At 41.3% G+C, this 27,291-nt stretch overlaps 1 protein-coding gene across 6 annotated transcripts in view; it reads right to left on the reverse strand.

Annotated features, from left to right (window-relative positions):
• LOC135197790 (arginine-glutamic acid dipeptide repeats protein-like) overlaps positions 1 to 27,291 on the reverse strand; it is a 168,192-nt gene that overhangs the window by 92,450 nt on the left and 48,451 nt on the right. For 5 of the 6 annotated variants that reach the window (XM_064224908.1, XM_064224902.1, XM_064224904.1 and 2 more), the window contains exons 5-10: positions 14,494 to 14,582; positions 14,138 to 14,243; positions 13,346 to 13,526; positions 9,241 to 9,327; positions 8,686 to 8,899; positions 8,291 to 8,389 (exon numbers count right to left, since the gene is read on the reverse strand). In XM_064224908.1, the coding sequence (XP_064080978.1) occupies positions 8,291 to 8,389; positions 8,686 to 8,899; positions 9,241 to 9,327; positions 13,346 to 13,526; positions 14,138 to 14,243; positions 14,494 to 14,582 (776 nt within the window). The remainder of the gene's footprint in view (positions 1 to 8,290; positions 8,390 to 8,685; positions 8,900 to 9,240; positions 9,328 to 13,345; positions 13,527 to 14,137; positions 14,244 to 14,493; positions 14,583 to 27,291) is intronic. The other variant, XM_064224907.1, reaches the window with a different exon arrangement.

Below are 27,291 nucleotides of genomic sequence, written 5' to 3' on the forward strand. Positions count from 1 at the left end.
TTGAAATGTGAGCAGCCACTGTAGTTGAAATGGTTGGCATAACACAAAGAGGATCCCAATAGCAAAAAAAAATAATAATAATAAAAAAAAAATAATAATAATAATATCATGAGCAACAGCCATTTGATCCAAAAGGCATAGTGGCAGGAAGCAACATTGTAAGAGTAACTGTTGATGCAGCTGGCATAGTGAAAAAGCACCAGTGCATTTTACATTTTATGTAAACCAACAGCAGTTGTAGCAGAGTGAGAAGTGAATATGGATGAAACAATATCCTGACAAAGATGACTAGACAACAATGAAAAAATACTCTCCTGTACTTATGCAAAGGTTGAATCATACTTTGCTACCTCCAGTATCAACAAGGTAATACCCTAGTATATGAGAAGCAGTACTGGAAAAGCAGGCACAAAGGTCGCAAAAGCCAGGGGGCAGCACAATCAATAAGTAATGCATTGAGCAGATAAGTATGTGTGCAGCCTCTGAGGGAGGAGTATAGGTACAAGCAGATTGGGCAAAACAGGTGTACCAAGCAAACAAGGGATCACCTGAGCATGCAGGCACCAATACAGTTTAAAACAGTGATGATCTTTAAATTGATGTTTGAAGCAGATCCAAAGGCCAACCATGAAGCAAAGATTCAGTAGACAAAGCATAAACTTTTTGCCCATGTGATACCAAGAGAGCAGCAGTGCCTAAGCATGTGGAGGACAGTGGGTGAGGATCCACCTACAGCAAGGGCAAGAAAATACTGCAGATCCAACCTAGCAAACCCTGACAACTTTGCTTGGCATACTTATGAGTGATCAATAACAAAAACTTATTTGTAAAAGCAATACATAAAAGGCCACAGCACAAACCACTAAGCAAGAGGCAAACACTAAATACACAAAACTGAGCAAACAAAAAAACATTAATAATTACAGTAATTAGGCAAAAAAAACTACCTGCAATTCATCAATCACTTAATTACAACCTACATTATAGAAAAACAGAGTAACAGAACTCATACTGGGCCAGTGGTTAACTTTTTTATTACCACGCCTCTCTTAAGAGTTGTTCCTTTCTTTCACAGCCCCCTTGCATCTATGAGTAAAATTCCCTCCCAGATTTAATAGAAATAAAAAAAATGAGAAAGAGAAGGGGTTTCGAGGGATAGGAAGGGAGGTCAATAATTACAAAACATGGTCAGCCCAACGAGCCTAACTAGAGTAGTCAACTCTAGGAAAGTAACGTTATAAGGCGATACTTTTGCATTTTTTCATAAACTTCTGAATATTAGTTCCTCACTCTTCATAAGAGAATAACGAATATAAGAACATTTTTTTCATTTTTCCCTAGGGCGCGTGCCTCTCCTGCAAATTGCTGACGCCACCCCTAGGGGGGCATGGCCCATGGTTAAGAACCACTGGACTAGACTATGAAGAAAAATGAAAGGAGGGAATAAAATGATATTGTAATGATACAATTAAGTTTGTTCATACTTACCTGGCAGATATATATATAGCTGTATTTTTCCGAATCCGACAGAAATTTAAACATTTACGACACACGCAGTGGGAGTCAGGTGGTTAGTACCCATTCCCGCCGCTGGGAGGCGGGTATCAGGAATCATTCCCATTTTCTATTCATAATTTTTATTTCCACTGTCTCCTGAGGGGAGGTGGGGGGGGTTACTTGAGGGTTATATATATCTGCCAGGTAAGTATGAACAAACTTAATTGTATCATTACAATATCATTTGTTCATGAACTTACCTGTCAGATATATATATAGCTGAATCCCACCTTGGTGATGGAGTAGACAGAATAGAAGATTTTAAGGAAACATATATATGCAGATAATTGATATCTTGATTCCTTACCTGTTAGCATAGCTGACTTCGTGGTTACTGCCGCATAAGTCTGCTTGTGCTACTAGAGTTGCCAGCAAGGTAGAGACCTATAAAGCTGGTGCACTCCAGATGATCTGTCAACAGGGGCGAGACCACGACGTGACTAGACCATTGACCATACAAATGAGGGGCAACGAAGTAAAACCAAACCACCTGGCGTAGCCTACCAAAATAAAGTATCCCACATAGACTAAGCTAATGGAAGGGAGATCCGCCGCAGGCGGTCAACCCCACAACCATAACACAAGTTAAAACTCCCCTAAACCATTAAAGGATAGGATGAGCGCTACCTCCTGCCCCCAAAACAGTGTCTGCAGCGACGTATGGTCCGAGCGAGTAACAATTTTCGTATGTTGCTTTCACCTCCCGCAGGTAGTGTGAAGCGAACACCGAATTGCTTCGCCAATAAGTGGCGCCCAAAATATCTTTGATTGCCATATTTTTGTGAAAAGCCACCGAAGTAGCAATAGCCCTCAACTCGTGGGCTTTCACTTTCAGAAGCTCCATGTCACTTTCACTACACTTTTCATGGGCTTCCTTAACCGTACTTCTTAAGAAGAACGCCAGTGCATTCTTCGACATCGGAAGATCTGGTTTTTTTCACAGAGCACCACAAGTTCTCCGAAGAACCTCTGCATGCTCTGGTTCTCTGCAAATAAAACTTGAGAGCCCTGACAGGACACAGGACTCTCTCAGCTTCAGGTCCCACTAGCTCCGAAAACCCTTTGATCTCGAACGTCCTCGGCCAAGGGTTGGAAGGGTTCTCGTTCTTTGCTAAGAACGTAGGACTTAAGGAACAAACTGCACTATGATCCTTGAACCCAATATGCTTGCTTATGACTTGAATTTCGCTAACCCTCTTCGCCGTTGCCAGAGCGGTTAGGAAAATGGTCTTCTTAGTAAGATTCCTAAGCGAGGCTAAATGGAGCGGTTCAAATTGACTCGACATGAGAAACTTCAGTACCACGTCTAAGTTCCACGATGGTACTTTAGGTTGGAGAACTTTCACAGTCTCAAATGATCTAATGAGATCATGATGTCTCTATCATTCGCTAAGTCGAGTCCTCTATGTCTGAAGACCACAGAAAGCACGCTTCTGTAGCCTTTAATCGTGGGAACGGCTAGTTTCGCTTCTTTCCTAAGGTGAAGAAGGAAATCTGCTATCTGGCTCACAGAGGTTGAGGTGGAGGAAATGCCCTTCCTTCTGCACCAACTTCTAAAGACAGCCCACTTTGATTGGTAAACTGCGATTGAGGAGGGCCTCCTTGCGGTGGCAATCGCCGTTGCCACAGGTCTTGAAAAACCCCTCGCTCTGGCCAACTTCTTGATAGTCTGAACGCAGTCAGACTCAGAGCGGGGAGGTTTTTGTGGTACCTCTCGAAGTGGGGCTGTCTGAGTAGATCTTTCCTTAGGGGCAGAGTCCTTGGAAAGTCTACTAGGAAGGACATCACCTCCGTGAACCAGTCGACGCTGGCCAGAAGGGGGCGATGAGGGTCATTCTCGCTCCTTCTGATGCAGCGAACTTCCTCATTACTTCCCAGAGGATTTTGAATGGGGAAAAAGCGTAATGTCTAGTCCCGACCAATTCCACAGTGGGGCGTCTACTGCCACTGCTCCCGGGTCCAGAACTGGGGAGCAATACAGCGGAAGTCTCTTCGTTCGGGAAGTTGCGAAAACGTCCACATGAGGACGTCCCCACAGCTTCCATAGCGCCTGGCATACTTCCTGATGAAGGGTCCATTCCGTCGGCAGAAGCTGTCCTTGCCGAGTGAGAAGGTCCGCTCGCACGTTTTCCACGCCTGACACAAATCTTGTCAGAATCGTGACGTTTTGCGACTTCGCCCAAATCAGGATATTCCTCGCGATGGCGAACAGAGAAGGAGAGTGAGTTCCCCCCTGTTTCCTGAGGTATGCCAAGGCTGTGGTGTTGTCCGAGTTTATCTGAACCACTTTGTTGGAGAACCTTCCTCTTGGAAGAACCTTAGAGCAAGGTAAACCGCTGAAAGTTCTTTTAGATTGATGTGCCAGGACACCTGTTCCCCTCTCCAGGTGCCTGACACTTCTCTCCCTCCCAGTGTTGCTCCCCAACCCGTGGAGGATGCGTCGGAGAACAACACTAGGTCGGGGTTCCGAAGCTTGAGCGAAAGTCCTTCCGCAAGCTCTTTGGATCCAACCACCATTTGAGGTGCTTTTTCACTTCTTCCGTCAAAAACAAGACCTCTTCTAGATCCTGTTTGCGTGACCAATTGCTTGAGAGGAAGAACTGAAGTGGTCGGAGGTGCAACCTTCCCACGAGAAAGGAAACAAACTTCTCCAGTGAGGAAATGGTCCCCAGCAGACTCATCCATTCCCTCACCGAGCATGTTTCCTTCCCTAGAAAGGCCGACACTTTGTCCAGGCATTGAAGTTGTCGCCCCTGGGTTCGGACAAAAGCCCGAAAAGCCACTGAGTCCATCTGAATCCCCAGATAGACTAAGGATTGAGAAGGAGTCAGATGCGACTTCTTGAGATTCACCAGAAGTCCCAGGGACCCTCGCTAACGACAGAGTCGTGTGAAGGTCCTTCAGACACCGGTCTTGCGATGAGGCTCGAATAAGCCCAGTCGTCTAGGTAGAGTAGATCCTTATTTCCGCAAGAGGAGCCACCTCGCAACGTTCTTCATAAGAACGGTGAACACCATCGGCGCCGTGCTGAGACCGAAGCAGAGTGCCCTGAATTGGAAAATCTTCCCTTTCAGGACAAACCGCAGGTAATTCCTTGATCGGGGATGGATGGGGACGTGAAAGTATGCGTCCTGAAGGTCTAAAGAGACCATCCAATCCCCCGGTCTTAAGGCTGCAAGCACGGATTGAGGTGTCTCCATCTTGAACTTCTGCTTGGTAACGAAGCGATTTAGAGTGCTGACATCCAGAACGGGGCGCCACCCCCCCTGACTGCTTCGGCACTAGGAACAGACGGTTGTAAAACCCCGGAGAACTCCGGTCGAAGACCTGTTCCACTGCCTGCTTCTCGATCATTTGATCTAGTAGATCGTGAAGCACTTTCTGCTTTTCTCCCTGATACAAGGGAGACAAATCCTTTGTGTCGAAGACAGCGGGGGTTAACATCAGGAAGGAATTCTGTACCCCTTCTTGACGATGTCCAGTGACCAAGCGTCGGCACCTCTCTCTTCCCAAGCTTTCGCGAAATGTAGAAGCCTGGCTCCTACCGGTGGCTGAAGGACTTCCCTCTCACTTCTTGCTCTTGGAAGGAGTGGGAGTCTTGCCTCTGAAAGTAGCCTCTCCTCGAGGGGCTGGCTTCGAGGAAGAAGCGGATCGAAAGGGCTTCGATTTCTTCAAAGCAGAGGACCCAGAGACGAAACAGTAGTAGTAGGCTTCCTAGAGAAGACTGTGCCAGAAGGTCTTGGGTTGCTTTGTCTCCTGGAGACTGGCAGCTATGTCCTTTACCATAGACTGGGGGAAGAGATGTTCTGAGAAAGGAGCGAAAAGAAGATCCGCTTTTTGCGTCTGGTGAGACCGACTTTGCAGTAAAATTGCAAAAAAGTGCTCTTTTCTTAAGCAGTCCCGTGCTGAAATGAGCAGCCAATTCCTCAGAACCATCCCTGACGGCCTTGTCCATGCAAGACAATACACTGGACAGCTCCCCCAGACTGATGGAATCAGAACCCTCTGGACCTGGCATCCAATATCCAAGGCACCAGTCAAGAAAATTAAAGACCTCTAGTGTCCTGAAGAGGCCTTTAAGGTGAAAGTCTAACTCACTATGCGTCCAAGAGACCCTTAGAGGAAGACAGAAAAGATCTTCTGGCGCATCCACAATACTACCAAAGTCTCCTTGAGCTGAGGCTGGAAGCTTAACTCCGACGTTTTCTCCCGTCTCATACCACATACCAGCTTTACCACAAAGTCTTGACGGTGGTAAAGCGAAAGAAGTCTTGCCTGAAGCTTTCTCTTTTCCATCCAATCATGGACCTTCCGAAAAGCTTGCTTCGTAGAAAGCGACTTCTTCATTTTCACAAAGCCCGAGATCTTAGTAGCTTTGGATGACGAAAAACTAGAGGGAGAGTACGTGGAGCTTCAGGTTGGAAAGTGGTCTGCAAAGACTGACTGCAGCAAACGAGTCAAAACCATTGTAGTCCGTCGAAATCCCCCCTAAACTGGAGCCAAAACTGCTGTTCTTCGTCCACTTCGACGAAAGCGTCACTAATTTCCTCTTTCAGACACTGGAGAAGTCGAGGAAGTAAAGAAGAGTCACGAGCTTTCTCAAAGAGAAAGAGCGGCGAACAGAAGAGTTTCCCGCTTCCCGCTTCCGCTTGCGGAGGTGGAAAACTGACGTCCGTAGGCGCGCGTTGGCGTCCGAAGCCAATCTACTGGCGCCGACTGAAGCGCGCTCGACCGCAACAGGTGTACACCTGGCGTCCACTGGCGTGCGCTGAGCGTCCACTGTGCGCGCCGAGCGTCCACTAAAACGCGCTGAGCGTCCACTGGCGCTCGCGTAACTTGCACCGAATCACGCTCGGCGTCCACTAAAGCGCGCTTGACTTTCACAGAAGCGCGCTCGGCATCTAAAGAAACGCGCTTCTTATCAACAAGTTTCGTAGCAGCGGAAACAACCGCTTCACGAGAGCGAGAAACGAATTTCTCGCCTCCTCTAGAAGTTTGCTTGGGGTTGGGAGGCAGAACGAACTCTAGAGGGAGACTCAAACGGAAGAGAGACGAGCGAGGAGAGGGAGAGGGAGAACGCCTCGACCTCTTCACAGGAAGATTGTCATCCTTCTTACGGCGACGTGGAACAGTCTCTTCGAAGAAAAAACATCTCGAAGTTGCTGCTGAAGAGACTGGAGAATCTTGCTTGTAGGTGAAGCCTCCTTTTCTGGGGAGGGGCTGATCCTGTGAGCAGGCGAGTGGCGAGGGGACGCCTTCTTCCTACTCCCAGGAACCGCCACTTCACGCACCTTAGAGCGACTGCGGCGCTCGAAAGAAACATCTAGGAAAGACTCCGCCTCCGAATAATCCTTACGCTTCTTCTGCGGAGGAAAAGCAGCAAACGCACTATCAGGCGACGAGCAAAGTTCCGGAGAACAACTTGGAACGTGAAGCGTCCCGAACGCGAGCCGTCCCTTTTCAGCGGACGTGATGCGGTATGAGAGCTCCACCCCTTGCGCGGGGAGGAAGCTTCAGAAGAAGAAAAGCACTCCTTGAGAAGACGTGCACGTGCACGCTCCTTGGCAGTCTGGGTAGGTTCGTCAGAAGCTGCCGAAGGCACGCCAGATCGGTGGGGTTCCTCGTAACCCTCCTTCGACTTTCGACATGCTCTCTCCCGTAATCTGGGAGTCAAGCAGAGGTCTAGGTCTAGAGGCGGAATGAGGCCGATCTGACGCACCCTCCACTACACAAGGGGCACTTTCACTGCACTTCTCTTCACTTTTGCTCTCCAGAGCTAACACTTTTGATTCTAAGTTACGAATCGATTCAAGAATTAGCGATAAAGTATTACCTTCTACCGACACTGTTTCAGGGGCCGGAGGCAACACTACAGGGGTAGGAGCATAATCTACAGAAGGAGGGTTAGCAGGAGAATAATTAAAATCTTGCCTACCTGAAACACTCCTGGAGGAAGACCTCCTTAACCTATCTCGCTCAAGTTTCTTAAGATAGGTTTTCATACACCTTCCATTCCGACTCTGTTAATCTTTCACACTCCTTACAACAGACGACTTTCAAACGTACATTCATTCCCCCTGCAAACTTTACAAACAGAATGTGGGTCTACTGAAGCTTTCAGTAGCCTACCTCTACATTCGGACATAGAACAAAATCTAGCGCTAGCAGAACTAGACCCTGACATCTTGATCAAAGAAAAATCAATACCAAATTCAAATCAATCCAAAGTCAACGTGTGCCAAGCCACCGATCCAATTCAGATACCAAAGAAAAACCAAAAGGGATACTCAAGTAGCTAGTAAGTTTCCAAAATCTGGACGGAGGTGCTGCAAACAGGTGTTTTCAGCACCGGCGACAGAAAAATTATGAATAGAAAATGGGAATGATTCCTGATACCCGCCTCCCAGCGGCGGGAATGGGTACTAACCACCTGACTCCCACTGCGTGTGTCGTAAGTGTTTAAATTTCTGTCGGATTCGGAAAAATACAGCTATATATATATCTGACAGGTAAGTTTCATGAACAAAACATGAATTAATTAATATTTTCCAAAATGCAAAATCTGTACAGTACAGATATGAGATATGAAAAGTCATTCTTAGTTACTCTGCTTCAGCCTACAATGAATGTTGTGGACATTTAGACCATAATTGTGGGCTCTATATGATTGATGGGTTTCATATGATGATATAGAAATTTACTTGCAACCAGGGAGCATTTCAAAGAAACTTACTCTTTCTTCCTCTGACCATTTCTTTTCTATTCCATCAGGGACGGGGCATTTCACAAGCGCTTGAAGAGCCTTACCATGGTCATAGTCACTGTTATGGAGCTGAGAAATTGCTTTTATTAAAATTTGCATCACAACAAAAAAGCAGTAACTTATCATAACAAATAAGAAATAACTTATATTGCAAGAAGTTTACGTTTCTAGTTAACCAAAATTTCAACATGCTAAAACATTTACGGAAAACAACACAAAGTGCATTTCAAAAAGAAACACTCATTTTCCATAAATAAATAAATTTACATGAAAGTATGAACAATTTTCCGTTCACATGAGAAATTTAATTATAATCCATAAATCACAACCTTCCACATATTATCAATATAATATTCATTCAGTACCATTTCCAAAGCGTTAATTGTTGTGTCGTCGCGAGAGGCAGCATTACAACCATCAGTGGTGGACCCGCCATCACAAAGCCCAGCAAATGCTGCCATAGAACGTGCTGCTCGCAGGTACATGAGAAGATCCGTGTCTCTTGATGCACCTGGCACCCATCTTTGTTCTTCCCAATCAGCACATTCTTCTGGCCGCTCATCAACCACCACATTACCCCTGTTGCATTAATGATAATTCCATTCAAGACCTTAGCTATTTACAAAAGCTCTACCAAGAAATGAATTTTCTTCATGAATTAGATATAAATTCTTATACTATATTCAACTGGAAGAAAGCAAGTAATAATTACTTAGCCCTAAAAGAACAAATTCAAATTATTCTAATCATACTTTTGGGCAAGTTCTATTTGTATGTTGAATAGAGTAAAGAAAGACATTCTTCCTTATGTTATTATTGCACTATAAGCTGTGCTGGTTGTTGGGTTTGCAAAGGCAAAAAAATTGCTAAAATGTTGAATACATTTAAACAAAGCACAATAACACAACCTTAATTTTTACCTGTATTCGGGAAGTTTGGCTTGATGAGAGGGGCCTACACGTATTTCTCCCTGAGTAGAAGCCAGCCTCCTTGTCTCTGGGTTATATCTGTGGAAAAAAATTAAAATTCTGAAAACCGTATATAGCAACAGAAATCACAATGCTACATCTTAAACTTAAATGAGCTGCATAGGAATTCTGTGCATTCTTCATTATTTATGGAAAGGTATGTGTCAATTAAACCCTAAGTTGAATGGCCAAAAATGGATTAGTCAATACATCAAAATGACAGTAAGGCACTATTAAAATTCCACTTCAAAACAGTACATAAATGCAGCACATCAACTGATATGGCATCACCACCCATAAAAAAAGCTATGTCACTGCAGTATAAGAAAGTGGAATAATAGACTTTCTTCTTGAATTATGTCGACCCTACTCTAAAACTTGTTTTAAGGAAGCAGTAAAGGGTAAGCAGTGCCACATTATAATTGGTTTAATTATATAATAGTTCCTGCAGGACTTTTATAAAGGATTCCATCAATAAATGTCCTCCTACCAGCCAACCAACTACTCCCTATGAATTTTCTATTGAAATGCTGATGACACCATTATTGTTTGTGCTAAGCAAACATCTACCTAAATATTCTCTGATTGAAATGTGTTTATGAAATATGAATCCCCATAAGGTGACTACATTTAGAGATAACAAATACAGTTCCCATCAGCTGGAAAAAAACTGAGATCTCAAAAACCAAGATGGTTACATCATAGAGGCAAGACCTGACAAAAATATTGGTCGTAATTATGAGTAGTACTCTAATAATCAAATCTTGACACAAAATATAATGGTCCCCTTAAATTTGTTAACTTTAACTAGTACCTATTGCAAAAAGTTTTTATTTACAGATATAAGCACGTCACTGACATCAAAACTGACATGTTTTATTACCAATACTGCAAACAGTTCTACTTTGAGAGAGAGACTGAGAGGTCAGTACATCATTATCATAAACAGATATAGGTGAAGTAAAAAGGAAATATAGGAAATTAGATATACAGTATTACATTAATTGAACAATCTAAAAAAGAGCAACATACTGAAGAATTAAAAGCAGTAGAGTAACTCGAGAATACATGAAGACCTGAAATGAGGACAAATATTGTTGAAATGTAAAAATTTCAACATACAAAAATAGTACCAAAATATGTAACTCTCACGGGTCTGGCCAGCAATCAGCATAAAGAGAATGCTGCAGACATTTATAATTTATGTGCTCTACCATGTATTGACCATGGCACTCAAGAAAACATTCGTAACATTTTCTTACAAAATAGATATAAGCATAAACTTTATGAGTTATGCCAGTGGAGTAATCTACTAAAGGAATTTCTGTTCATAGCACTGATTCAATGAGCCATTAAGCTGTCTACAAACTACAGAGAAGGATTTTGCATGAAGAAATCTAAGATCACAAATATAAAGAATTGTTTGGTGAAAATTTAACACAGCAGTATTAATTCTAAGCTCTTCACTGAGACATCTTTAGACTTTTAAGGTCATGTTGGGTTGCCAGACCATTTATCTGACTTGCACAATTCAGTAACATGAAAACACTAATACTCTGATACAATGCAGAATTTGGCACCAATGCAAGGTGTGGGAAGGTTAGTCTGAAGAACAGCAAGAAGTAGGTCAGTAGATCTGCCTTTGGAAGGGAGATAGGGTGCTACCAGTCATATGACTCCCACCTATTCACCATTAACCCTCTTACGCCGAAGCCCTAAAAATCAAAACCTCTCCCGTATGCCGGGACTGGTTTGGAGTGAGCGCGGAAGCGGAAAAAAAATTTTTTTTTCAAAAAAACACAGTGTGCTTAGTTTTGAAAATTAAGAGTTCATTTTTGGCTCATTTTTTTGTCATTGCTTGAAGTTTAGTATGCAACCATCAGAAATGAAAAATAATATCATTATCATATGTAAATAATGCGATATGTGGTAGCGGAAAAAAAAATTCATACATAATTGTATTCAAATCACGCTGTGCAAAAAACGGTCAAAGCTAATGAGTTACTTTTCTTTCGTTGTATTGTACACTAAATTGCAATAATTTTGATATATAATACATTGTAAAACAATAAAAGCAACACCGGAAAAATATTATCACAAAATGATGTACGAATTTGTAATGCGCGGACGTAAAATTTTTTTTTCAAAAATTCACCGTTAAATCTAAATATTGTTCTAGAGACTTCCAATTTGTTTCAAAATGAAGACAAATGATTGAATATTACAATACTGTAAGAGTTTTAGAATAGAATTGCAGATTTTGACCATTTCGGACGAGTTAAAGTTGACCGAATGTCGAAATTTTTATATATATATTTTTTTATATGCACATATTTCGGAGATGGGAAAAGCTACAACCTTCAATTATTTTTTATTGTATTTTTCATGAATTTGCGCACATTTTGATATATGAAACTCTATAAAACGGCTAATATGAAAAGGAGCAAATATTAGGATAATGCGATGTACGCATTTCGGAGACTTGCGGCCACGAATCGGCGCGCGGAGGGAAGTTAAATATATTTTTCAAAAATTCACCATAAATCACAATATTGTTCTAGAGACTTTAAATTTGTTTCAAAATGAAGATAAATGACTGAATATTACTAGGCCGTAAGAGTTTTAGCTTACAATTGCATTTTTCAACTATTTTGGTAGAGTCAAATTTGACCGAACGTGGTTTTTTTTCTATTTATCGTGATTTATATGCAAATATTTCGAAAAAAGAGAAAAGCTATAACCTTCAATCATTTTTTGTTGTATTCTACATGAAATTGCGCACATTTTCATATATAAAACTTTATGTAACAGCTAATTTTAAATAGTGCAAACATTTCGACAATCGCACAAAAAAAATTTTGATTTTTTCGGAAGAGTTACCGCGCGGACGTAAGGAAAATGTTTTGTTTTTTTCATAAATTCACCATAAATCGAAATATTGTGCTAGAGACTTCCAAGTCGTTGCAAAATGAAGGTAAATGATTGAATATTACTAGAATATAAGAGTTTTAGCTTACAATTGTGTTTTTCGACCATTTCGGTAGAGTCAAAGTTGACCGAAAGTTGAAATTTTTGCACTTAACGTTATTTATATGAAAATATTTCATAACTGATAAAACTACAACCATGGGTTGTTTTTAGTTGTATTGTGCATGAAATTGCGCACATTTCCATATATAAAACTTTATGTAACGGCTAATTTTAAATGGTGCAAACATTAGGACAATCGCACGAAAAAATTTATCGGAAGAGTTACTGCGCGAACGTAAGGAAAAAGTTTTTTTCATATTCACCATAAATCGAAATATTGTGCTAGAGAAGTCTAATTTGTTGCAAAATGAAGGCAAATGATCGAGTATTACTATAATATAAGAGTTTTAGCTTACAATTGCGTTTCTCGACCATTTCGGTAGAGTCAAACTTGACCGAAGGTTGAAATTTTTGCACTTATCGTTATATATATGAAAATATTTCAAAACTGATAAAAGCTACAATCATGAGTATTTTTTTGTTGTATTTTACATGAAATTGCGCACATTTTCATATATAATACTTCATGTAAAGGATAATTTAAAATGGTGCAAAAATTATGTCAAAGTGACGAAATAATTTTTGAGATGTGTCACTGATACTTTTTAGTGCGATAAGAAAGAAATTTGCGCTTGCGCGCCTGCGTAGCGATTGTAAACAAAACAACGCCTTGATCCGTGAACTTCCAGCATCCCCCAAGGCACGTGATTTAAAAGTTTTCGGCTGGTAGGCCTATAAGTATTTTTCCGCGAATTAAAAAAAAAACTTTTTTGAGTCGACATATGATACGTCCATTCGGCATAAGGGAGACATTTTGACTCGACGTTTAATACGTCCATTCGGCGTAAGAGGGTTAATAAAATTAAATTAGTCAGAAAAGTATTTATGAAATGGTTTGTACTTCCACAAAAACAAATCTTTCCTCTGTAATCAAACTCCCTTGAATTCTAACAAAATACTACTGTCACTATTCATCAACATCAGTACCATCCTAAACCCTTTTACATTTTGATAAAAGAAAACTTACCCAAGAATATAAAAAAAGGAATTATCTTCAGGGAGAAAGTCCCTCACAGCATGAATGTCTGAATAATGATCAACCCTGCATAAACCTCGGAGAACCGAAACTGGGTAGGTGTCAGTTGCATCGGAAATGAAAAGCTCTCTGCTCTTGATTACAGGGTCATCTGTTACCAAGGATCTGTTATCTAGGAGAAAATAAACCATGTTCGTAGTTTACTAATACTTATAGCATTAAAAATTATGCTAAAATATAATATGTGGATAAAACAGAGTTCAAAATATGAGAGAATCATTTGAAACTACTTTATTGTACTATACATGACATAGTTACATACTCTGAGGCATTTTCTTTGTGATCCCATACTGACAGACATACATAATGCCAACAAGATGTGAAATAATACTATTTTGGAATTTGTCAATACCTTCATATATACGTACATACTCTAAGAACTTATGACATGAGTAAAACTTGTGGAAAGTGTAATTCTTACCTACTAAGCACTGCTGAATGTTAAATAAAATTACTTTTAATTACACAGCCCAAGACTATTCTCAAACTGTGTAGCATACCATAAACAGTGTTGCATAAAAAACTGAAATTATTGTATTCTATTCATTAATATTTGATAGTTAAACTGAGAGTTAAAATTCTTCACTTTCATAAGAGTGGCTACATCTGATAAGCATTATCATGTGAGTGTACATTAACTTGAACTGTTCCATATATTCATACAATGCAATCCAGTAACAGTTATTTCTCCATATAAATTATCAAGGATTATGCAATACTTACTGTTTTCAGTGTTGCGATCCTGAACAAGACGCTGGTACACAGTTTCAGGCACTTCAGACGGTCTATAAAACCATTTTATGTTGACCATTAATGTGTCCCTCTTACTCTGTGCAAAACAATTACCAAATGGTTATTCACATATGACTGATAAAAAAAAAAGCGTTACTTCAACCTTACATGTTTTAACATTAAAAAAAATGTCAGTTAAACCAAATGTCATTTATACAGTAATATTCACATAGGTAAACCTGTAAAACTGCACTTTTAAACAGCATATACTGTACATGATTACAAAAACTGTCAAGATATTTAACAATTTTTCTCATGTCAATACAAACTAATGTTAAATGTAATACCAGTCTCAGGTCATTTACCCTACGAAATTCTTGAATTGAGCAGATGAAAAATGGTTGGTCAGCCCGCTGACTTTCAATGTATACAGAATCTGTGGAAAAAGAAATACAGATAAAAGTGGAAAATTATACATTTTAAAGCAATATGATATTGTTACGATACAATAAAGTTTTATACATACTTACCTGGCAGATATATACATAGCTATTACTCCGTCGTCCCCGACAGAAATTCGAATTTCGCGGCACGCAGCAGGTAGGTCAGGTGATCTACCCCCCCGCCGCTGGGTGGCGGGAATAGGAACCATACCCGTTTTCTAATTCATATTTTTTCTTCCAGCTGTCTCCTGAGGGGAGGCTGGGTGGGAGGCCATTTAATTGTATATATCTGCCAGGTAAGTATGTATAAAAACTTTATTGTATCATAACAATATCATTTTATACATCAACTTACCCGTCGATATATACATAGCTGATTCACACCATTGGTGGAGGGTAAAAGACAGCTATTACTGAATATACAGGTAAACAAAATACGTTTAGTAATAAATAAATAAAACCTTGGTTTCCTATGTGTTTAGACGAAGGGTCGACTTCCTAGCTATTGCTAGTAGTCTGCTTCGTCTCAAGAGCCTCAGCGAGGATGTGACCTATGGCTAAGAGTTCTTGTAGATCTGTCAATGGGGTCTTATCCACTTACTTGACAGAATCTAGTGGTCATTTGTCAATGGGGTCTTATCCACTTACATGACAATACACCAATGCCTATTGGCATAATTTAAGGAGCACAACACCGATCCCGATCACCTGATCCTAACACGAGGGTTTGTGCTTAATTTGAAAAGAGCTATCCCCAAACTCATTTCAAATAAACCCAGAAAATAATACACTTATGTTAAAAAAAATTAAAAAATAATTCACTAGTTAAGGATCAGTGTTGTCTCCCTATCCCAGCAACGCATCCGTGGACACGTATAACAAAGAGAGAAGGATCTCTCATAGGCCCACTTGATCTCCTTCGTGCAAAGAGGAGTCAACACAGAGTTGCATCTCCCGTTATTACAGCTAATATGTCTCTCACGACATATTGTTATGGAAAGAACAAGAATTGTTAAAAGCCCGCACTTCAAGCGCTTTTAATTCTTAGCTGTTTGAAGGAATCATCGAGTTACTCAAGAAGTGCTTTAGAGATTCCACTGTTCCAAAGAAGACCAGGGCTTTCTTTGAAATAGAACTCTTCTGGATGAAGCCCAGAGCCTGGCTTGCGCCTGGCGCGCCTCGCGCCTGGCTGGCGCCTCGCGCCTGCCTGGCGTCTCGCGCCTGGCTGGCGTCTCGCGCCTGGCTGGCGCCTGGCTGTCGCCTCGCGCCTGGCTGGCGCTTCGCTTGCCTGGCGCCTCGCGTCTGGCTGGCTCCTCGCGCCTGGCTGACTTCTCCCCACTTGCTGGAGATTCGAGCTTGTTAAGAGTCTCGATGAAAACTGGCAATGTCCACCTCGGACACTTTATTTGCCTGATTTATTCGCCTCTAGCGCATCTGCGCCAGATTGGAGGCCTACTCCTTCTCCTCATCAGACAATGACAGTGTTTATTTGGACTGTCTTGCTCTGGCGTCTTTACGCCTGTTTGGCATTTGGCGCCTGATTGGCGCTACATTGTCCGAAAGTCTGAACATCCACAATCGTTTATCAGGAGAATGGAAAAGGGTGGAAGAAATTCTTTCACTTTGAGCTTATTGTCTCCGTAACAAGGGGAGGTAATTTTAGTCAGCTACATCCAGTAGACGATAGGAAATCTAATAGTCCGAGAGACCAGTCTTCCTCCGAGGAGGATCATACTTGATACTTCCGTTGCTAACGAGCACTCTTCCTACATGTTGAAGAGTTCTCTTGTTGCAAAATCTTCCCTATCCTTGCACGAAGGCAGGGAAAGAGCCTGGAAGTCTAAGGAGATTCTGAGCTGAAATTGGGAGGATTCCTGATTTCTAGCTCTTTAAATATCTCTTCGAACCTTCTGGGAAGTGGTTTTTTAAGCCCTCATCGTATTCCAAAGACTCTGTCAGCAAACGTTTAAACCTTATCTCCTTTTGTAGATGAGAATGTAAATACATTGCCTGGACAACGAATCCTTTATCTGAAAGCGTTGATCCAGGAATAAAAGGTTTTAGTTCTTTTGCCAAACATACCATGCTGGCAGGAACCCATTGCCTAGTCTTTCTAGAATTTGATTCCAGATTCCAAGCCCAAAATTTCACTCGTCATTTTGGTCCTTTAGTACCAAGAGAAACATTGATGAGGGAGCAGTTCCATCTTGTCAGAACACGGAATCTGAGGCCCAAATAGGATCCCATTGTAATTATAAGATCTCCTAGTCTTGTCGTATAGAGGTATTGTATAAGATCCCGAAGATCTTAATGCTCTGCTATCTCCAATTCCCTTTATAGAGACAGAGTATATAGCCTTTTACTGCGTTCTTTGATAGCAGAAATATACAAAGGTGATTCTTCCCTCTGAAAGGGAAGAAAAAACCGCTATGTGGTTCACAGAGGTATCGGAAGAGGACAGTTTCCTCATTCCCTCTAGCACGATCTGCAGTAATCATATATCTTATTCATGACTACTGTCATTTACCTTGAAAACATCCATCTCATTCATGTCCACTTCTGGTCAGTCTGGGCGACGCAGACAGACTCAGAGTGGAGAGGTTGTTAAGGTCCATTTAAAAATAGATGCTGAAAGAATATTCAGACGTTCTTGGAAAAGACTTCAAAAACTTGCTGTGAAAGAAGAACGTGACCTCTGGTGAATCCAAACCTCTCTAAGTCTGAAAATGAGGGGGGGTGTTCTTTGTTGGTGGGTGGTGGCCATAACGTATTATCCTCTCTTTCTTTGACGCCCTTTGTCTTACATTCTGTAAAGAGTTTTATATTTAGGGGAAAAAAGGACTAAATTTTATTCCCCTTTCTATAAAATAAAGATGGCGTAGATTGCTACCTCTCTCTTATATTCTTTCTTCCCGTCCTTGTGCCTGGGCAACGAGAGAACGAAAATTCTATCATCGTTATTCAGCAAAACAACAAATTATTATTATCCTATTCTCCTAATAAATGATCCAGGATCGAGGAGAATCATTCAAGATTCCTATCCTAGGACATTCAGGCCGTAATGTACAGTTCAAATACTTGAAAAAGCCTCTCACCCAATACTGAGAGCTCTTACGAGTCTTTTCCAGTACCAAAACATTACAAGGTCTCCTTGTTATATGTTTACATAGGAGTAGGATATAACATCCTGTTAATAAACATGAAGAGGAGAAAGAGGAGCTGCATGGTTTCAAGGGACTAGCCGAAACGTGCAATAAAAAAGGGGTTGCCAAAGGTCTTTCTAAAACCTGCACCCAGATTAACTTATGAGTCCGATATATTTTCTATCACTTGTCTCATAAGGTTGAGGAAAGCGAGACTTCTAAAGATATCGGTTCCTTCCACCATTAAAGGCTATAAAGCAGAACCCACTTATCCTGACACGTACTACCGCGTGCCTGTGCGATATCTAGAATATTGTCAGTAGAGGGTTGATCTGGCAAAGCAAGTTTCTCCCAAAACAACTTTTCTGCCAGGAAAGAAGTCGCTCACTTGCGACCACTATATCACCTGACATGAGAAGTCTGTTCTTGTTAGAGACTTCCACAATTTCAGTTAATCCTGACAAGGGCCACGGCCACCTGTGTCGATAACTTGTCTCCCTGTCAGGAAAAAACTGATCTTGTGTCAGTTCTCAAAGAGGAAACTCTTGGAAAGTCTGTCTCCAAATACTGAGAAAGTTGGAGATCCTGATGTCTTGCGCCTGGTTGGCGCCTCGCTCCTGGGAGGCGTCACGCTTCTGGCTGGCGTCTCGCGCCTCGCAGCGTCCTCAAGCTTGCCTGGTGCCTCGCTCCTGGGAGGCGTCACGCTTCTGGCTGGCGTCTCGCGACCTTGCAGCGTCCTCGCGCTTCTTGCCTGGTGCCTCGCTCCTGGGAGGCGTCACGCTTCTGGCTGGCGTCTCTCGCCTTGCAGCGTCCTCGAGCTTGCCTGGTGCCTCGCTCCTGGGCGAGGCGTCACGGCTGGTGGCTGGCGCCTCGCGCCTCGCAGCGTCTCGCGCTTGCCTGGCGCCTCGCTCCTGGGAGGCGTCACGCTTTTGGCTGGCGTCTCTCGTCTCGCAGCGTCCTCGCTCCTGGGAGGCGTCACGCTTCTGGCCCATTAGATTGCAACCGTGGTCAGGAAATCTCGATATCAAAATAAGAAGAGGGTGCTGTAAGAATCCTATAATTTTACAGTACTTCCATAGTTGGATTTTTCTTCTCAATTTTCCTCTAATTCGAGTATATCGAAGGGGAATTATTCTTTCCTCGGTTAATTCTTCCGTATCCCCCCCCCTTTTTTCCCCTGAACGAGAAATATTTTGGCTAGCGCCTCCTCCTACTAATTATCTTTATGTTATGTGCCAGAACATCTGTGTCTTTATGGTACCCGACATCCTTTCATATGTTAATTCCGTTCTTCTTATGAAAACTATTATATACGTAGTATAATCCATTCAGGGAAACCATTCCCCACTAAAAGAATGTTTCCCATTCGACTCATACAACTTCTGCGCAATATCCGATTCTAAATACGGTTGTGTCGTTTCTCGAAAGACTTAACCATAGCGTAGTCTTGAAGTGAATCTCTAATACATCTCTCTTCTCACTAAGTAAGTACTCTAATAAGACATGCTTTCCGTAAGTATGAGTGCATTAAATAATATAATGTTTCTGCTGCATTAGAATCCTTTAATCATGTATCTACGGTAAAACAGCATTGAAAGGTTTTTGTAATATCTTTCTTATTGAAAGCTTCCTAACAAAAGGCAGACAATATTTATTTATGACAGCTTCAGTTATTCCCTCAATCCGAGGCTAAGACCACGATTGTAGGGAAGAGATACGGTTAGTTATCCCATTCCGCAGGAGAGAGAGCTGTAACCGACCGCTCACGACTGAGAACAACATGGTACTGCCGCTGGTCTCTCTCTCAATTCAAAGCGAAAGCAGTCTTCGAAAGCCGACTGGCCTTCCCTTTCCAGAGTTGCCAGTTACTCCATTTAATAAAGGAATCTATAAAATTTTTATCGAGCTTCAGGAAGTTTTATATAAGCATAATTAAGCGAACGAGACTTCGACAAGTCTAGAAACTAAATAGGTGTCGTCTAAACAATCCTTTTTAACAATTCTTCCTAGGAAAGTCCTAGAAGGGTACTGGTAATTCATGGAAACCTCTTCTAACACGAATAAAAAAGTTTCAATCCTACTCTCAATTCACCAATAAAGATTTGCTTCTCCGATCACTTCTCGAAGACACGAAAGCCTCATATAACTTATACTCTAGCGTAATAGAATACTCTATAATACTGTTACATTAAGGTAAACCGTATTAAATTAGGAAATTTTGTAAGGATTCACTTGACCATTATAGCATAAATTTCGGTATGTGAGTATGCCTTGCCATACCGTAAGCCTAAGGCGATTTGTCCGCCTAAGCATGGTAGGAGCTAGAAGCGTAAAAGTCATATATATATGCTTTATCACTCAACGATATCCATATAATTCATTCGATTGACAAATAATCTAAATCGTTCTAATCAGAATAGATCTATATCTAAAAATGTACCGATGGGAATCTTATGTTGAAATAACAATTTCATACCCCCATGGATAGCGTTCTTGTCTAGTTGCGAAAAAAAATGTTCGAACAATGACTATCACAAATGTTATCGAATGATCTCAAATATTAGAAGGCGCTAAATCGTCGCCTGATTCGAAAGGTGGATCGATTAAAGTCATTCTCAGATTTTGAATAATTCTACCAGAAGGCATTATACGAGGATCTTCGTCAAATTCATTCATTCGAAGTTCTCCTATCCATCATGAACAGTAGGCATAAAAAGGGAGAAACACTGTTTTAGGATGCCTTTCCAATGGCTATCCCTGGCAGTCTGGGACGCTCTACAGAACCTGCCGAGGGGACGCCTGACCGGTGGGGATTCTTCTGAAACCTCCTTACGGTTTTCGACATTCCTTCTCCTCTGGGCTTGTGAGGAGAGCGAGACAGAGCCGATCAGACGCACCCTCCATTGTAATGGGGGAAACACTATATTCACCTTTGTTCTTTTTTTTTACGTTCTAAGAGTCGTATTTGAACTATATCCAAAGTCTACAATTTGCAAATATGATATTGTAGATTCTGCGGAGTAAGAAGGTGATGAGAATGCAACAACTACTAGTACTGTTACTACTATAATTGCTCGTTAACACAAGAGCTAATAAAGCTTCTAAAGGATAGTTACTTTTCTGACTTCCCAAACTAGGAAGAAAGATATACATTTCTCAATCAAATCTAACACTTATTTGTATTAATGAATAAATATAAGTAATTCCCTTTCATGAAAGTATATTTCGTGAAAGTGCAATGAGTGTCTACCGAAAAAACTTCGGTATTACACTTCACTAATCTTCGAAATTTTTGAAGTAATATTATAAAAAAGTTAACAAAAGCGTTATGCCGAACCAAAGATCCATTACTTCCCTGTAAAAGTTAGCCCAGACGATCAATGGCGATGAAACACGAAAATCCATCAGGAGGAACTGCAAACGTTGTTTACATTCGAAGCGACAGAAAAAATATGAATTAGAAAACGGGTATGGTTCCTATTCCCGCCACCCAGCGGCGGGGGGTAGATCACCTGACCTACCTGCTGCGTGTGCCGCGAAATTCGAATTTCTGTCGGGGACGACGGAGTAATAGCTATGTTTATATCTGACGGGTAAGTTGAATGTATAAAATTGTATTTTTCATAGCTAACAAACCTGAGGTCTTAACAATATGATAAACTTCTAGCACCAGCTGGAAACTGCTTAAAAATAACCAAAGATTGTAAAGCAAAATTCTTAACCATCAAAATGTTCCCTGTACAGGATAGAATATGCTCTTTGCAACATCTTTTCTATCCCCAACTGCATTACTTCTCACTTTTACTCTTCGTCCAGTTCCTTTGGTCTATAACTATCAAGAAATCTAACTTAACGTCATCTTAAAATAATTCTCAACTACCATTAAAAGACAAATATGAAGAGAGAGAGAGAGAGAGAGAGAGAGAGAGAGAGGAGAGAGAGAGAGAGAGAGAGAGAGAGAATTACTCATGGACTTTTACAAAGATAATAATAATAACAACAACAATAGTAGTAGTAGTAGTAGTGGACAAAGGCTGAACTCTGCAGCATAGACCAGAAAACTAGGAAACACATGACAATACACAAAGCACTACTACACCCAAGAGCAAAAAAAAAAAAAGACTATACATAACATGAAAGGCAGGAAGGAGACAACTACTAAGCACAGAGGACTGCGTCAACATCAAGAGCAGAGCACTGGGGCAGTATTTGAAAACCAGTGAAGACTAGTGGCTAAGAAGTGCAAGGGAATAAGGACTGATAAAAGTAGACAAAAGCCCAGAAATATACAGACAGGAGAATGACCAACAGAACGGAGGAAAAGCACAACCACCCAATGCACAGACAATACATGAGAGACTTAAATATTGCCCAGGGAAATGTGTCAATAGCTTCAGAGAGGAGAACTAAAGTAGGAAACATAAGGAATGCTAACAGCAGCACAAGATCACGTCTTAAGAAACAGTTATGTTCAAAGAACAATAGATGGAAATAATATCTTGTCCTTATGCAGAAAGTACAATATGAAAAACAAGACCATGAAATACAGTATACTAAGCCATCACTGAAGTTATGGTAACAAACAAATTTGAAGGAGTGAAATGCATCTGAAATCTTTGAGTTGAGGTATACAACAGGGGTAATAAACCAAAATCCTTGATGTTCCCATGACAAAACTGCATTTTTACACAATGGGAAATGAAGGAGATGAAAAGCCCATACTTATATACCTCAGCCACATAAGGAAAAGGGAGAAATTTTGAGCGATGAAATAATTAATAATTGAAGTCAATCATCTACTTTCCTTAAGGAAAAACAAACGTTTTCTTTGAAGAGAGGCAGATTACAGGATACTGACAACAAACAGGATTGCCATACCTTTTACAAATAACTGGCATGGTAACCTACAAGAATGACCATGATTAAAAATGATATTGTTATAATACAATAAAGTTTTATGCATACTTACCTGGCAGGTATATATATAGCTGTATTTTCTGAAGTCCGACAGAATTTAAAAAACTTCCGACACACGCAGTGGTCGGCCAGGTGGTTATTACCCATTCCTGCCGCTGGGGAGGCGGGTATCAGGAACCATTCCCATTTTCTATCATAATTTTTATTTCCACTGTCCCCTGAGGGGAGGTGGGTGGGTACTTGAATATATATATATCTGCCAGTTAAGTATGAACAAACTTTATTGTATCATAACAATATCATTTTGCTCATGAACTTACCTGTCAGATATATATATATAGTTGAACCCCACCGTTGGAGGTGGGAAGGGACAGAATAGAAGGATTTTGGGACACAAATACATGCAGATGATTTACATCTTGGTTCCACCTGTTAGCATAGCCGACTTCGTGATTACTGTCACTCAAGTCTGCTTCTGCTTTACTAGAGTTGCCAGCAAGGTAGAGACCTATAAAGCTGGTGCACTCCAGATGATCTGTCAACGGGGGCGTGACCACAATGTGACTAGACCATATTGACCATACCATGAGGGCTAAGAAGTAAAATAAATAATATATATAATTAATTATATATACACCACCTGACCAACCTAGCAAAGTTAATGTGTTGTTAACTAAGGCTTCAGAGTTAAGAAGTCGCCGTTGTCAGCGACTCCACAACTAAATTAAGAGCTCTTCCTAACATTTTCTACAGGATAGGATGAGTAGTACTTCTTGCCCCCAAGATTGTGTCTGCAGACACGTATGGCCCTAGCGAGCAGCAGATCTCATATGCCATCTTCACATCTCGCAGGGAGTGTGAAGTGAACCCAGAGTTGCTTCGCTAAAATATGGTACTCAGGATGTTTGCTGAGTGCCATGCTCTGTTGAAATGCTTCGAGGCCGCGCCCTCACCTCGTGAGCATTCAGATAAAAAGATTTCAAATCTTTGTGCAAACACAATGAAGGCAGCTTTTTTTTTTTTTTTTTTTTTTTTTTTTTTTTTTTTTTTTTTTTTTGTTTTTTTTTTTTTTTTTTTTTTTTTTTTTTTTTTTTTTTTTTTTGAAAGAACTCCTTAACCCTAAAACCAGGGTGTACTTCGATATGGGCAAGTCTGGTCTTTTTCGGAACACTGCAGATTGCCCGACTGACTTCGACTTTCTTGATTTTAAGTAGATAAAACTTGAGAGACCTGACAGGGCACAGGACTCTCTCTGGCTCCTCCCCACTAACTTGTGCCATCCTTGCTTCCAAGATTCCTGGCCCAAGGACAAAAAGGGTTTCCATTCTTAGGCCATAACGAAAGGCTTAGAGAGCACACCTCCTTGTGTTCTCTAAAGCCACACTTGTGACGATGGCTTAAAAATCTCCACTAACCCTCTTTGTCGTATCTAGGGTGGTTAGAAGAAGGCCTTCCTGATCACATACAAGAGTTAACAGGCAGGAGAGGTTCGAATGCTTTGACATCAAGAACTTCAGACTACGTCTAAGTTCCATATTGAAAGCTTCGATCCGGAAATGCACAGTCTGTACTAAAGTCAGGTGAACGACCAGTTGACAGTCAGACGAATCAAGGACAGCAAGGCTGTACCCTGAAGACCAAAAGGCACTATTCTTAGCTGAAGGATGAGTGTCTGGACTGCCTGGGCGATTCAATCTAAGCAAACCTTGGGGGTGTATCAACGCAACCCAACGTCGTCCGCAATCGACTTCGTCAATAAGAAACTCAGGGCTACTATATGTCGCCTGATCTCGCACGAGTGTCTGACTCCGAGAAAACAGGCGAGACAAAAAGTAGATGGTGAGCTAGAATCGAGATTCCACAGAACCTCCACTGATCGTGAAGGTCTTTGTTGTTTGACAGATGCAAATCTGTCAAACAACATTCTCTGTCTGTTCGCACTGGCAGAATTTTCAAAACTCTCGGCAACCGCTAGACCACTGGTAGTTCAGGTGATCTCCCCCACGTTCCCAGTGGCGCTGGTACTTGGAAACTAGTATTCCCGTTTTCCTCAGATTTTCTCTGAACCCTGTCTCCGATGGGAGGAGGGTGGGAAATTTTGAATTATATATACCTGCCAGGTAAGTATGCATAAAACTTTATTGTATCATAACAATATCATTTTAATGCATGACACTTACCTGGCAGGTATATATATAGCTGATTGACACATTTGGAGGTAGGTCACAAGGCAGCAATATCGTCATTAATTCAAAATTAACTAATTTTTAAAATTATTTATTAAGTTCCTTACCTGCTAAGGTAGCTGACTTCGTAGGTCCTGCCTCTTAGCCTGCTAAACCTTAGTAGCTCTCAACTAGGATGTGACCTGTTTGTTGAGAAAGCTAACAACAAGGGTCTGACAACTGGACGTGACCAATTTGTTGACAGGAAACCCTAGCCCTCTCTTACCAGGGCATTCATGCTAGGATAAGTTAGACCACCTGAACCACACACAAAGCTAACGTAACACATTACACTTCACATACTGAAGAGGAAATAACCCTCTCAGACAACCATAAAAAAGAACACCACTTAATTAAAATACCTAGCATGTTAGTAATCTATCGAGACGATTCGTACGGACTTTTGCAATCCTGTAACGAACCTCTGATGATCGTTACATTCTACGCCTGTTGTTATAATAGGCTCTTTCTCGTAAACTCGAGCAGGGACCAAGAGAAGATACTTCTTAAGATATGAGAGAGCTGTGGAATATCAGAGTTGATGTGGACCACTGGTTCCAAAAACTCGTTTTCGAGGACTGGAGGGACGACCGAATTGCATTTACTTCTTTCAGATTAAGATCCAGGACATCTGAAACACTATCCAGATGTCCGGCACTCCTTTCTATCATGACGCACTGAGAGATGTTTCAGAATAATTCCTAGATCTTGAATAATATTTCAGTTTCCCGGTAGTAAAAAACTGTGGTCTGAATTGCAGTCTATTCGGGGAAACAAACTTCTTCAGGAAGGAAATGGGTCCCCAGCAAGCTCATCCATTCCCTACCCCGAGTATGCTTACTTCCCTATAAGGCTGCGCTTTGCCTAAGCAGGAGAGCATATAAAGTGCAATGTTGCGGTAGACCTCGTAGTTCTATACCGTGCGGTTAACGAGCACCGAAAGGATTAAGAGATAACTCTGTTGAACATAGTAAGGCAAAACTAATGCAACGTTATTCATTCACGTAAGAAATCCCTCAATCTTAGGCTAAAGTCCGTGATTGTAGGACAGAGATACAGTTAGTCAGTCAATCCCGCAGGAGAGACGTAACCGCCAGCACAGAGATACGGTTAGTCAGTCAACCCCGCAAGGAGAGAGAGACGTAACCCTACGGCGCATGACCGCGCACGATCTGTTACTGGCTCGGTTTGGAACTTGGACAGTCCAGCACAGCAGCAGCCAGCAGCCAGCTTACGAACGTCGTCTCTTACTTTATGTCTGGGTTGCCAGCTACCCTATTCTACGAAGAAATAGGTCCGTTATTTTTTGAACAAAAGAGACACTCAAGCTGGTATAATTTAAGCAAAACAGAAAACGCTAAATTATAGATGCGTTTGTGTCGTCAGAACACTACCATACAACGGTAAAAGATAAATCGGAAACTCCTGGAAGGCTGCAGGGAGTGACGATTAAATGTCCTTAAAATAGTAGACAATAGACCTCCCCCTTTCGGGGGGTTGCCATCCGAAGAGGTAACTACAGCAAGCGTGTATGACTTGAACCAAAACCAGTAGTAAAATAACGCAAGGCAAAAAAAATTTTATTATATCACAATAAAGTTTGTTCATACTTACCTGGCAGACATATATATAGCTGAATTCGGAAATACAGCTACATACATATCTGACAGGCAAGTTTCATGAACAAAACTTAGAGAATCGAAGCAGACGGCTCAAGCTTCTTAAGATACTGGACATAAGCGTTCATTGACGTAGTCTACCAGTCCTATTTCTTGTACGAGTCTGCGAATGAGGAAGGAGAGCTCTTCCGAACTTTGTCCTTATTCGCTACGCAATATCAAGTTAATGAGATGTTTGTCAATGAGAACTAACCCATTAACGGTACAGAGAGATATTTGTCAATGAGGGGAGACCCACTTACTTGACAAAACGATAGTATATTGTCAATGGGGAAAGTCACTGAATTGACAAAACGTAATCCAGGAAGTCGAGCCTTTTATTTTTCGATTCCCGTCTCAAACAAGGAAGGACAAGAATCCTGTTAAGTGACTGGGCTTACGGTAGGTAGAAACGACGATGCTCAATCGGCATGGAAGTCTCGACTAGAAACTAACAAATCTATCATCTGAAAAACCCTTTCAGATGGTCTAAAAAGCTTTAAATTTATTGGCAGTATGGCAAAGGAAGTCCTGTCTTGCGCTTTCCTGAAGAGCGTCCTTTTGATGAGTGCCTTTGCAAGAATCCTACTGAACGTTGCCGAAAATCCTGACGTTCAGGACGTCGAGCCTTTACATAACCCGTAACTGTCTTATCTCAAAGTCTTGACTGAGGTAAGAGAAAACGAGATCTTCCTTGAGCTTTCCTTAACTCCATCACCTTTGCGAAAAGCAATATAATATTGACAGAGACCTCTTGGA

Source organism: Macrobrachium nipponense, chromosome 21 (genome assembly GCF_015104395.2).
Source record: "Macrobrachium nipponense isolate FS-2020 chromosome 21, ASM1510439v2, whole genome shotgun sequence".
Taxonomy (NCBI): domain Eukaryota; kingdom Metazoa; phylum Arthropoda; class Malacostraca; order Decapoda; family Palaemonidae; genus Macrobrachium; species Macrobrachium nipponense.